The sequence below is a fragment of the Phasianus colchicus genome, chromosome Z (assembly GCF_987193195.1).
Source record: "Phasianus colchicus chromosome Z, bPhaCol1.hap1.1, whole genome shotgun sequence".
Lineage (NCBI taxonomy): Eukaryota > Metazoa > Chordata > Aves > Galliformes > Phasianidae > Phasianus > Phasianus colchicus.
In genome coordinates, this window is record NC_143476.1 from 60,478,067 (window position 1) to 60,492,240 (window position 14,174).

The 14,174-nt window shown below is 37.4% G+C and overlaps 1 protein-coding gene across 6 annotated transcripts in view; it reads left to right on the plus strand.

Moving 5' to 3' along the window:
* The window catches only part of NFIB (nuclear factor I B), a 172,575-nt gene that overhangs the window by 119,951 nt on the left and 38,450 nt on the right, over positions 1 to 14,174 (plus strand). For 4 of the 6 annotated variants that reach the window (XM_031609952.2, XM_031609954.2, XM_031609956.2 and 1 more), the window contains exon 7: positions 13,090 to 13,236. In XM_031609952.2, the coding sequence (XP_031465812.1) occupies positions 13,090 to 13,236 (147 nt within the window). The remainder of the gene's footprint in view (positions 1 to 13,089; positions 13,237 to 14,174) is intronic. The other 2 variants (XM_031609953.2, XM_031609955.2) reach the window with 1 other exon arrangement.

A 14,174-nucleotide genomic window follows, 5' to 3' on the forward strand; every position in this document is an offset into this window, starting at 1 on the left:
GTTGAATTATTTAGAAATAGAAATCAAACAAGGCAATTGGGAGTTCAATTTCTGTGTCTGTTGTCAGATCTTGTGTAAGGTATTTGTTCTTTCTTGTAACTCATTTTTTCCAAATGAGTGTCTTACTGATGTTAATAATGTCTGCCTCATGCCTTAGCTTCATTTCTACTGATTGGAAATTTATCAAGACAGAAATATGTTGTAAATCTCTGTAACCTTTCTTTTTCCAAGTTGCTGTTACTGAATTCTGTATGTGTCTCTTTTTAAAAAAAAATCTAATTTCCTGCAATAAGATTCTAATATCTTGTGAAATAGATTGAAATTGCTGCATGATTGAATTTTCGTAGTCCTTTTGCAATTCTTAGCAAGATAAAACTGTGTAGGAAAAGAGCTTAATAATAATAATCCTCTTCTCCATTTGGAAGGGGAAGTTACTTAAAGTGTGACAAAAGTAGCTACTCATGCTGTAAAAAAAGATACATCAGAGGTAATTGGCTAAGAACTTCTGAACATCTTGATTTATTAACTGATAAGTAAATCAGATACTTCTTCCATAAATCATAGCAAAACAGGAATATCAGAAAAACTGAGCAGACTTTATGCACCTATGTCTTTCCTTCTATGAGCTAGCTTGACAAACTTCATTAACATAGTTACAGAAAATTTCAGCAGTAATCCTTCAGACCTATTTTGTGAAGTCAGAACACTGTGCATGTTGTAAGTCAATAAAACAGGCATTGTTATCAGTGCACACTGTTGACATAAAACCTGATTCATGTGAATTTCCTTAGTACCCAGGTGTCTAGAAATGTCAATATACAACAAAGTGAATTTTAATTTTGCAGTTTCTCCATCATGTTTCCTCCCTCACACCTCACCCACCTCTACCAACATTCAAGAGTCAAGATGCCAGCATACCATTAAAACTGAAACAGCGGGATCACCTTCATCTGTTCATTGGTCAGCAGCTGTTGGACCCTCCACTTCTCAGGTCCCAACCCCCTTTGCTGGATATTCTTCTTCTGGACATTTGTCCCCTTTTGCTTTCTCCCCATCCACTGGACACTCCATCCCCATTGGGGTTCTTCCCAATGGCTCTTTCCTTCTTGGGCCTTCTTCTCAAGGACCATCAAAGATGGACATTCTCATTTCTGAAGTGAGGGAACTAAAAGAGGAAGTAGTTAACGCGGTGCGGGAGTTGAGAAAGGTAACAGATCACCTTGGCTTTTTGGTGGCCTGTGGTGGAATGAGCTCAGGTTTTATTCCAGCTTCTGGTGCTTCTTCTGAAGTTTAATGCTTTAGAACTCCATCTCCATCTAACAGATGTATTCATCTTTCAAAAGTGTACCTTGATGAATATCTGTTAAATGTCTTTCCATGATTTTCAGTGAATTTTCTACATTTTTGTTTATCAAAGCACATTTTAAAGTGGTTTATGTCTTGTTAGTTGCTTTCTTTACATCTACTTCTGTATTTTTTAATAATTCAAAATACTCTTTAAATAACGTATGGACATATACTTATATATATATACGCACATATTTATATACATCTTAGGGATCAAGCTGAATTTTCTGTTTTTAACTGTGTGCACAGTAATAAAATGCTGCCACTTTATTAGTTTTCATAATTTCGGTGATAGTAAGCAAGGGGTACTTTTTATCAAGAGTAACTTTTCAAAGTACATATACAGAGAATCCTAAATTTCTAATAGCATTCTAGGATCAAATGCATCCATATGATGTTTTTGTACAGAACTGATTTTTCTAAGCTGCTTCAGCTTATATTTGCTGAGGATACAAATACATTTGTTGCTTTGTTTTTATATCATTTATAGACTTAAAAGCATTCTCACACAGTAATGGATGATCAAAATATTTTGCATGCATGAACTTCTTTACTCAGTTTAAGATAAGTTTAGAAGAGAGGAACACCATCCAGAGGGACCAGGACATTTTCAAAAATAGGACATGCAAGAGCCTAATGAGATTTAACAAAGCCAAGCGCAACATGTTGCACGTTGGTTGAGGCGATCCCAGATACAAGTACAGAAGAACTCATTGAAAATGGGCCTGTGGAAAAGGACCTGGTGGTCCTGGTGGATGAAAAGGTGGGCATGAGCCAGCAGTGTGCTCTTACAGCCTGGAAGGCAAATAGTATCCTGGGCTGCTTCAGAAGTTGAGTGGCCAGCGGGGAGAGGGAAGTGATTCTTCCCTTCTACTATGCCCTTGCGAGGCCCCAGATAGAGTACCATGTCCAGGCCTGGGGCCTCCAGCACAGGAAGGACATGGATCCGTTGGAATGGATGTAGAGGTCCACAAGGATGATCCGGGGTTTGGACCACCTCTCCTACGAAGAAACACTGAGGGAGTCATGCTTGTTCAGCTAGGAAAAAAGGCTCCGGGGAGACCTCACTGTGGTGTTCTAGAAGGGAGTTTACAAGCAGGAGGGTGACCAACATTTTACACTGACAGTGATAAGACAAGGGGGAATGACTTTAAACTAAAAGAGGGAAGAATTAGGTTAGATGTTAGGAAGAAATTTTTTACTCACTGGTACGGGCTGCCCAGAGAGGTTGTTGATGCCCCATCCCTGGAGACATTCAAGGCAAGGCTGAATGGAATCCTGCACAGCCTGATCTGGCAGGTGGCATCTCTGTCTGTGGCAGGAAGGTTGGAACTAGATGATCTTTAATGCCCTCTTCAACCTAAGCCCTTTTATGGTTTTATGATTCTATGATGATGTTTTTGCTGTCCCATTAATGGATTATTTTCTTTCTTTGCCTTTAAATTAACATAGCTTAGAAAAACTCCTTCAACTATTTTTCTACACCTATTTTTTTTTTTTAAGCCTTAGATGTAAAAGGGCATTTTCATCTTTGTAAATTTAACATTTAAGTACCAGTAGTTCACTTAAATTTGACACTACAGAAAGAAATCTATCACTATATACTTAATTTTAAAAACCCATCTATCATAGAAGAATGACCAATTTTTTTAAAAAAATAAGACATAGTGTCTGTTCATTAGTTGCTAAAAACATGTTGTTCTGCTATGAGGAAAAAAAAGAAAGAAGAATGCAATTTGTAGCCTTGCAGACAAATTTTCTTTGCTAATGCTATTGTGTACTTCCACAGTGCTGATGCCAACATAACAGCTGATAACTGGGTAGGAAAGAAAAGCCATAGCAAAAATTCTCTGTAGGTTGCTCCAAAAACAATACCTGCTATTTATTTCCATAGAAACTACAACAGATACAGCGAGCACAATATCACTATATGATTGAACAAATTCTCACCTACAGATCACTATTTTCCAGCAGAGTCACCAACACTAGCTATGCATTTTTCTGCACGTGTAAAAACCTGCACTAGCAGAGGTGGCCCCCCCTGTTGCTGTCACCACAACTGAAACACAACATCCATCACCTCACTGTGCTCACATCCACTGTTTGGTCTCCATCAACAGTCAGCAGGCATCAACAAATGTCAACAGGTGCCAGTTTTTACTCATGAAAGAATCCTGTGACACACCTTTTTTTCCTACCCATGTCTATGTCAGATGCCATTGTTTCAGACTGTGGCTCTGCTGCCATCTGCCACATGGCAACAAAATGTAATGGAATATTGGTGAGAAGGTTCAATCTTTACTGCCATACTGCCAACATCCATCCCTGATTTTGTGGGATGACATAATAAAACAGGAGGCATTACTTTCAGAGCAGTCCTCACATAACAGCTTTAGACCAATTTTTGACTGGTTCATAATCTTCTTCAAACATTCAGAGTAGCAGATGATGAGGTTATTAATCGGGCAGAGTAGGAATCTGACTTTTCCTTCAGCTCATGTACACCTCAAATTCTGAATGACTGAAGAATAATGCAGTGTTCAGAAAGAAGGACAGAAAGACAAATACAGTGTGAGACACAATAAGAAGTTTACAAAAGAGTTTGATTTTTTGCATTTCTGGAAATGGCTGTTATTTACTCAATAAAGTCATTTGAAAAACCTCATTATAGGATCTCTGTCTTTTATTTTGAAAAACATAATGTGATAAGACCTATTAATCAGTGTTTTCAACAAATAATTAGTGAGTAGAATACACTCAGGGTTAGTATATTTTTCTCCCATACATACCAGTGAAAGATGTAAATGTACAAGGATATTTTTCAAATATCCATGGCAGCTATTCAGTTACTGAAATTAATGACAAAATGCATGTCTTAAAGCAAGATTTGTCCCAGAAGATGTTACTTATAATTGTCCTACTTCGACGTTAGAATAGTGCTTTATATTCTATTATATATATACTATATTCTATTTGTTGTCGAATAATAAGCTTCTGTATTAGTTTTGAAACTTCTCAGGTACTTTGAATGTCAAAAATTGAAGATAAAGTATTATTCTGTATGATCTGACCTATTTTTCAGTTACCGAAGGAACTGCTATTCAGTACTACATGAATGATAGGTGCCTGCATTGCTGATATTTTTCCATTTGTGATAAAGTTGAGATGGAAATATGATGAACATGAACATTTTTTAGGCACTTCTCCTTTTCGTCGTTATTAGTAGATTGCTTCTATTCTGTGTACATTGATAAATTTGAAAAAGTTCTTCACTTTTTCACTACTTTCACGTAGACTGTATCAAACTTGATTGTAGTCATATGTGAGTTGACAATTTTATCTTAGTTCAAAACCATTCCCCAAATGGATCTATAATTATATTAATATATCACACCTATTAAACCACCCTAAACGTACAAATATAGACTACAATAGTCATAGAAAGGAGATGCCATAACCTAAATGCCCCTAAATCGACAACTTACCTTAAATTGGAAATAGTGATTAATTTTCTGACTTTTGCAGTTAAGGTTACAGTATTAATTTCATTTTCGAGGCCAAGTTCCTTGGATCTCAGTAATAAGAAGATGCTATTAATAAAATGCTCTCCCTCTTTTCCTTTGGATGACTTTCTGCAGGATAATTTAATTAATGACTAAAATGTAAAAGTCTGTATAATTTGTTTGACTTTTTAATTAGTTTTTCTCACAGTCTCCTATAATGCTCTTTTACCACAGCTATGTACTGGAATTGCACATCTTAACAATGATTCATAGCTGATTAAATGGTCCAGTCTGTTTCTACAGAGAAAAAGTTAAATAAAGGAGTAGTGAAGTACATAAAATGCACTCTAGTTACTTAAAAGTTATTTATGGCAATACAGAGTACTTGGAACACCGTTACTTATAGTATGTTCTGTTCTATTCAGTAGCAACAGTGCATTTTTGGCTTCGTGCTTTTTATTTCCAAAATCTTACTCTGTGTTTGACTGGTAGCCACCCCACTGAGCTTTAAGTTGCTCATAAGTACTTCCTGTATGACATCTGATGGGCTGCGCTGGTGTAGAGGTGGTTGGATAAGCTGACCCCGACATCTGGGAGAGGAGAGAGGCAGAAGGACTGTGGAGGTATAATCTGGACTCTGTCACTGGCTCCTGTGGGTCACTACAGATTTGGTGACATTATCAACTCCTTCCAACTTCAACAGCCCAGCTCCTCACAGTCACACAAGTGGGACCTGTGTCTGGGGGTCTCACAACTGCACAATGCTTTTAGTGTGTGGCATGTAGGGTGAAAAAGGCTGATTACTTCTATGTCAGAAGAATAATGCATGGAAAAAAAATGTTTTCTACCAGAAACAGTGGAATTATGATAACGTATTCATACTGAATATGGTTAGTAATATGAATCTGTCAGAACCATTCCTGTGAGACTTCCTGTTACCTTCTAATGAAGGGTAAGAATTAAGAATTACTGCCCAATGTTCTTACAGAGAAGTATGTCATAGTTTCAGCCTCATTTTAGTGGGAATAGATGTAAATTTAAAGACAATTTCATGTCAAATAACACTATCACACTAACTATGGGATTAAGTCCATATGTCCTACAGGTAAACATTTTTTGAAATTGCTTCGGGAAATGGAGGTTTCTCATGTTTTTATCTTCGAGATCAGTGTTCTAATCTGGCCATCATAGCTTTACTCTTTTCCTATTTAAAAAACTGCTGTTTATAAAAAATGAAAATAAGAAGTTCATTTTGGGAAATGCATATGCAGGTTTCCGAAATACCCTGATTTAAACAACCATTCACTAGCATATATTATACTTTTCAATTGCAAGCGTTTTTTAAATTCTGTGAATTGGAATTGTACTGAATTGTTTTGCTTCATATCTGTAAAAGGTAGGATACCCCCCTATAAGGCAAGGAAGAAATTCATTTTTATCAGGTTAGTCACACACAGCAATAGAAAGAATTCTGGAACCTGATGACATAGAGATCTTATTTTTTTCCATGATATTCCAGGATTTGCAGGGGCAGGTAGATACAACCCTTCTGTCCAACCACTTTCTTGCTTAGGTAATGGAAATCACTGAGTTTAATGTATCCCATGGAATGACAGAGAAACTGCTGGCAATGCTCTGCAAGTTTGCATAGACATAAAGATGAGAAAAATGATGCTTAAATTCCATCTGCAGAGTTTCTGCATCTCATGGTATTTCAGTTAGTTGAAATTTCATTCATCAATTTTTTCACTTAGGTATAAAAATGCTTTTTGGGAAATGCAAAAAAGGTAAATATAGAATGAACACAGAAATAGTTAAACTGCCACTGGATTTTTTTTTTTCTTGCTTTGTTATAGCTTTTGTAAACTGGAATATTATTTAGTGTTTTGCTCACCAGATTGCAGTACTGAATATAGCAATGGAAGAAATTCTAGTCTAGTTCTTCGGGTTTTTCCCTGCTGATCAGAAGATATAGTACAGATGAATTGTTTTGCTGCTGTGAAATGGCAAAACAGCACAACAAAGTGTTAGATTAGCCTTGGGCATGGTTGCTGACAGGATAGCTAGTGTCACAGTCTGATAGACTGTTTTTTTCAACATTGGAGGTGTGCCTGTAAGAATAACACTGGAGCTAAATAGATAGATCTGAAGATAGGAGATTATCAAGTGCTTGTACACTGAAGTGTTCTACTTCAGTAGTATAAAATTTTCAGGCATAACCTGCGTTCCTTAACTTGATGTAGAAGCAAAAATATAATGGAAGTCATGTTTTTAAACTTGAAGAGAGCATCTCTCTTTATACTTCCACCCTGACTGTTCCTCACATTAAGAACATTCAGAGCTGCTAAGCAATATGTCCGTGTGCCTTCATGTAAGACCTCACTGCTTCTTTTAGGAGAAAAAACACATGAGTCTTTACACTGGGAGTTTTTTTTTGGTTGATTTTCCCCTCATGAAAACACTGATTATCAAAACTAATTTTCCTTTCATTTTATTGTCATGACAATAAATCATTAGGAAAGCTTATTTCTGTTCCAAGATAAAACTTACAGTGAAGTAGAATGAGACACTAATAAGTTAATGATAAGTACAGAGATTTCAATAACAGGAGAGCCAGACACTAAGCCTAATCTCTGTATAATGCTGAGCAGGAACGCAAGCATTTTTTCCCCCCACATCAAGCACTTCCAACATCAAAATAGTTAGGTCTTTCTCTCCTATTTACTCATACCACAGTTCCCTCTCCTCTCCTCTCCTCTCCTCTCCTCTCCTCTCCTCTCCTCTCCTCTCCTCTCCTCTCCTCTCCTCTCCTCTCCTCTCCTCTCCTCTCCTCTCCTCTCCTCTCCTCTCCTCTCCTCTCCTCTCCTCTCCTCTCCTCTCCTCTCCTCTCCTCTCCTCTCCTCTCCTCTCCTCTCCTCTCCTCTCCTCTCCTCTCCTCTCCTCTCCTCTCCTCTCCTCTCCTCTCCTCCCCCTTCCTCTTTCCCCTTCTTTTTTTCTTTTTCTTTTTCTTCTTCTTTTTCTTTTTTCTTTTTCTTTTTCTTTTTCTTTTTCTTTTTCTTTTTCTTTTTCTTTTTCTTTTTCTTTTTCTTTTTCTTTTTCTTTTTCTTTTTCTTTTTCTTTTTCTTTTTCTTTTTCTTTTTCTTTTTCTTTTTCTTTTTCTTTTTCTTTTTCTTTTCCTTTTCCTTTTCCTTTTCCTTTTCCTTTTCCTTTTCCTTTGTCTTTTCCTTTTTCTTTTTTCTTTTTCTTTTTGTTTCCTGAGAAATAAAAATGACTTCAAACATTTTAATTTCAACATTCTTGTTTTCCATCAAGCCTTTCAGAGACATGGCAAAGCCTTTTTCTTACATGAGATTGCTTTTAAAGCATTATTGCTTTATAGTTGCTCAGCTGTGCATATTCTGCATTAGGTGCCTCACTAAGACTTGCAGATAAGAAATACTGAATGCTTGTAATGTTAAAGGACTTTGGGCTGAGCACATCTGAATGCTGCAGTGCTTTTATGAAGTGGCTGTGCTTGTTCTTCACATGCAGTGGTGTAAAACAAAGCAAGCTCTCCTGAGCTCAATGGGAGTTGCCTTGATTCCTCACAATATCACAGTTATCTGCCGTGAATTTAAAATCTTCCAGAGTTTCCAAATGTGTTTCAGACAGGTGTACCTACAACATATGGTAAAGGCAGTGGAGTGAGGCCCCTCTGTATATGATGTATTCTGGCAACAGAAATAAGCTCAGGTACAGCCTCTGGGAAAGTGATCGGTTCATTTAAAACTGTAGCTTGAAGGGATGATTCTAATAGCTTGCTGCTGATGCTATGGACTTCATGTCTTTCCCGCTCTCCCTACAGCTCTAAAACCAGTAAGTTGAACATGGCTTTATCTTGATTTCTCTGGAGGCGATGCAGCACTAATGAGCTGTAAATGAATCTTAACAGATTGCTGTCTGCAGAATTGTTCTGTGTAAGGGAAGACCGGTGAAATTAAGCAGTACAAAAGATATTAATGATTAGAGATAAAGAATAAATTGGATTAAAATAAATGTAATACTTTTTTTTTTTTTTTTTTTTTTTTTACTTCTTCCTACTCTCCTTTTGAGCATGTTGTGGTACTGTACAAGAGAGCAGATCAGGTACTGAGAAAATGGCTGGTGGATGTTCAGATGTGCCTCAGACCTCTGCCTGCCTCCAGTCAAGCTCTCAGAACAGGTGGCTTGAAGACCAGTGTGTCAGTGTGACACTCTTTCAGGGAGATGCTTGAATCCCAAGCTGTTTCAGACTGAGGAAAAAGGTCTTTGCTTTGATGAGGAAATTGTCAAAATTCATGTTTCATTAGTGTTTCCTAAGGTTCTTTGGAAATGAACAACACTTTAATTAAAGGCTGACGTAAACAAGTTTCTGCACAGTCTTTCTCTGCAGCACTTTATCACATTAAAATTGATCAAAATTGTTGCCTTGGGCTGTCCTCAACAGATATACATCTGGAACACCATTTGTGCAACCTGCTGATGAGCAGGCTGCATACGCTGTGCTTCATAGCAGTTCTGCTGCCTTCCTATGTAGAGAGATTCACCTGGTTGGGAGATGAGATGATCTAACTCTTTTCTATTTGATTAATCCCTTACTTTTTTGATGCGATGTTTTAAAAATTATAATGTGCCCTTGTTTGGGTGCATAATTACTGCATCATCACAGTAGCATAGGAATACAGGCAAGATTGAGAACAGGGCAGAGAATTAAAAAAAAGAAATCCATTTTTCACATTTGAAGAAAGTTTGAGGCAGGACAGGACACAGTGTGTTCTGATTAATGTTGATCTTTTGATAATTTTGTCCAAGTGTTCTTGGCATCTTTCTGCTCTTCATATATACTTAGCATTTTTCCAGAAGTCTAAAAATAAATCATACTGGAAACTGTTTTATTTTCATTCCCCATGTAATAAGGATTGGAATTTCATTCCTGAAACTCTGACACAGACTTAAGACCAAGCAACCTATTCCTGTGACCTCTGCGGGTCACTCATTATGCAGTTATCAGTATATAACTAGGCTGTATGTGGCAACTAGACTACATCTCATGACGTGAAAAAAATCAAATATGTTTCAAATTGAGAAAAATGTGTATTTTCCACTGTGTAGAAGTTGCTGGAAAAATCACATTGAGTCTCTCTTTTGCTTTACTCAATCTCCTTTATTTAAGACACTGAAAAACTAGAGACAGTGAACAACTGCTTTAACTTTTTTCGGCCTCTCTTCATTTTTGTAAGTGGTTACTCTCCAGAGAACTGTAAATAGTGTCCTTCCTTATAACAGCTATGAGTCTCCTCACCTGCTCAAGGAGGACGTGGCTGCAGACTTTTTTCCTAACATAGACAGCTATTGTTCCAACTCCCTTGTCAGCTTCATCAATTCCTTGGCAGTGAGAGGCCCATGAATGCTGCATTAAGATGTCAGTGTATGCAGAATGCCAGGGAAGTGGCTGTCTGAATCACATTGCCACGCCAATGCCAAATGCATGATTTTAGTGGCAAGGCTGCCACATGTGCTCTAGCCATTATTCTTTGCAGTTGCTTCTGCAGTGTATGAGACTTCTGAAGGTACTTTGTGGTGGTGTGCCACACAGTGTATATTGAAGTCCCTCTTTTGGCTGCTCATGAGTATTTTTTTTGGCAGTGCTGAATTTTCTGCTAGTGACTACCAGTGGCATTCACCTCGGTGAGGAAAGAGTCTTCTGCATGAGAATTTCATTGCATCTGCTTTGCAGTTACTCTGTCTGTCTTCTGTGTGCTGACTACAGTTCTTTTCCCTGTAAATAGGAGCAGAAGAAAATGACACGTTTTTAAAGGAACTGCTAGCATTATCTTAGTCACCAATCTCCTTTTCAGAAGATCCTTTTCACATTAGTGATGACTCTGGGGGGTTAATGGATATTCTAATTACATTGCACTTCATGTAGCATTCTTCTTCTGAGAAACTAAAATATTTTGGTTTCGAAAAACACAACAACTTTTGCTTGTTTAATGAAGTAACAGCCACCGACCAAATTAAATCTCTGCTGCATTCCAGCAATCAGAAATGCTGACGCGTGCAGAACTTCAGGAGCTAGGCAGCTCCTTCTTTCATGAATTCTTTTGCTGAATATGGGCTTCACATAAGGAAGAGATTTTTCACCTTTAACCCATATTTTTTTCTTCCTTTGGGAAATTCAACTCCAGTACTCTTAATTCGAAGAAAAATCCAACTTTTTGTACATTCTCTTACTTGCAATGGCCTATCTGTGGTCTAGCCAGAAAGATACATGATTACCAATATCTGCTGTAACAACTGTTGAACAGGAAGCCTAAAAGGTGTGAGAAACACTTTTCTTTTTTCGCAGACTTTGCAGTGTTTCTGCAGTGGCAGAGTGTTCATACCATGAACCACAATACAAAGACAAAATATTTGGTTGATTCTGTATTATGACTCTTATAAAACCCCACTACTGTTGTGGAGGTGTGGAACTAGGAGCTTATATTAAGAAGCTAGGGCTGTCATTCAAGCAAAAAATAAAAACATAATGAAATATTTCAAATTAATTCCAGAATTAATGTGCTTTTTTGTTGTGTTGGTTACTTATGCAAAAAATAGTTTAAGAAAATTGTCTTTCAGTTTTAAAAAGGATTTTCTAGCTTAGTGGAATAAATATTCATCCAAACTGTAACCATTTGGAAGTTATGATCTTTGCTGGCTACTGATGGATTCAAAGAAACAAGAATATTCTTCCATTTTCTCTCTTAATAATAATTTATTCACCAAATTTTTATCAGACAGCATTTTTGATAACAACAGAAAGTTGCAACAGATCAGTATAATAAAAAACATACAGCAGCCTTTGTCATATCTGTTAAAATGGAAAGAGTGCTGAATTGCTTGTTTGTAAAGCAATTCCTCGCTCTTGTTGATCGCTTTCCTGAATAAAATCCTTTCTCAGCAGCCTTTCTGAGGGAGTCCATTAGCACGGTGTCTGGGAAATCAACAGATGTGGTCCCTATGGGCAAAGGGCAGAAGAGGTGTTGCAAGGGGCCTGGTGGAGCACTTGTAGGGTCTGCACTGCCTGGCAGCAATGCCTCTGTAGAGTTCAGCCATGCTTGCAGGGCAGATGGGCAGCACAGTCTCAGTCTGAGAGAAAGGCTTTCAGGGCCAAACCTCTCACTTAAACTCCAGTCAGTTCAGAAGGTTTTGGTCTGATTTGGTCTCAGTAGGGCGTTCCCACTTACAGAGATCTTCCAAGAAGATTTTGTGTTCCTCAGAATAGAACAGTGCACTAATATTAGAAGTGCCAAAATCACTTTAGGGATGAACACGGTCCATGTAGGAAATTCAGCTGCATCATGGCACCAATCCAGTAAAGTACTTAAGAAATGAGCTTCACTTTAAACATGAGTTATTCCCATTGATTTGAAATGGAACACACTTACAATGCTGATGTGTGTCCTCTAAAAATATTAAAATTAACTTCGAAATAATTTAATTTGATTCAGAGTGCAATTAATTAATTTAAACTTTTGGAAAGAATTTGGTGTTTTTGCTTGGGGCAATATCAGCAACCCTGTATGGTAGAAATCATTTGCTTTTCCCTGCTATTGCAGCCAACAGCCTTCATGTAGCAAGTTCTGTTCATACGGAAACTGGGAGGAAGAGGTGGGAAGGCCCTACCTGACACATGGAAAACATGAAAGAGAGGAGTTAAAGCATCCTTTATTCTTAGGAAGGTTACATTATTTCAGTATATTTTTGGAAAGGGTAAGAGGAGGGTTTTGAAATAACAAAATAATAAATACCATAAAATGGCATGTGCATGGCGGTTACCCTACACACCTGAGTGTAGGTGTTCCATTAAAAAATGCAATAACTATTATGTGGCTGTTGAAGGAGGAGATGATTTGGTGATGTTGTGGGGAGCCGAGAAGTATCTAGGGAGGTTCTGAAGATATGCATTTCTTTGCTGTGTTGGCTTCTCTGGTATGAAAGGAATGTAGTTTCTGTTTTGGAGGACAAAGACTAGCTAGTGGATTATTAATCATTCTCAAGTTGGAAAGTGATAGTTTAAAATTAGCTTATTGGTCATAGGGGAGTTGGGTCACCAAACAATATTTGTGCAAGAACTGCAAAAATAAATATCTATAGTTTACAGAATCATGTGCCATGAGATGGGCTTTTAAGTTAATGTCATTGCTCTGCTTAATTTTATTTTATCTTATTATTGTAGATATGTCTTCTCCTACAATGAAGAAGCCTGAAAAGCCTTTGTTTAGTCCTACTTCTCCCCAGGATTCTTCACCAAGACTGAGCACTTTTCCCCAGCATCACCACCCAGGAATCCCAGGAGTTGCACAGAGTGGTGAGGACTATAGAGGTGGAAGAAATTCCTCCCTATTTGTCTTCTGATCTTTCCTACTTTGTGATAGTGATGCATTTTACAGAATTATGTAGACACATAACGCCATTTATATTACTGTGAGGACAGGAACAGAACTGGATATGTTGCAGAGGTTGTGGTAACCTTGCAGAGACTGACTTGCATTGAGGTAGTTCAGGTAGTATGACTTCTGCAAGACACTGGAAAGAATTTAGGATTAGCTCTAAATTGAATAAAGAAAGTGACAGAGGAAAAATTCTCTCTGTTTTTCCTCCTTCTACTTTAATCCTTATTATTATTTTTAATTTTATTTTATTATTATTATTATTGTTGTTGTTTCTGTGAGTGTATTGTATTTAGATACCAGAATAGGTAGGACTGCATACAAAAGAGAATTCATCATTATATTCATCACATGAAATAACTGCCAGTGCTTCTTTTCAATTCTCTGTGATAAATGATTTTCAGACTTTTTTTTTTTTTTTTTTGAGTTCCATGGTAAATCCGTACTAAAACTTCACTTAAAGTGTGAAGGAACTATAAAGGAATTGCATGTTATCTTGTGGGTTTAATAGGAAAGACAGGGAAATTCCATCACCAGGGTCTGTTTAATTTGAAAGCTGAGAGTTACCCTGATTCTCCAGATGAGAACACAGCACACACAGAAGTCTTCCCTCAGTGACTCATCACCTCTCCTTATACACTGCATAGAAAGGGTTTAATTTCTTGAGCAAAGCTGGATGTTTTGAAGAGTGAAACAAATCTGAGCACACTCTTTTCTATAACATGCAGTTCTACTTTGAGAATTTTCTCTTTTGTGATTTCCCTGTGATCTGGAGGTTTTATCCTACAACTTACATGTAAGGACTACATTCCCCCTAACATCTTCTTACTCGATTGTGAAGGGAAGCCTGGACTCATTCTGGTCTGTGTGG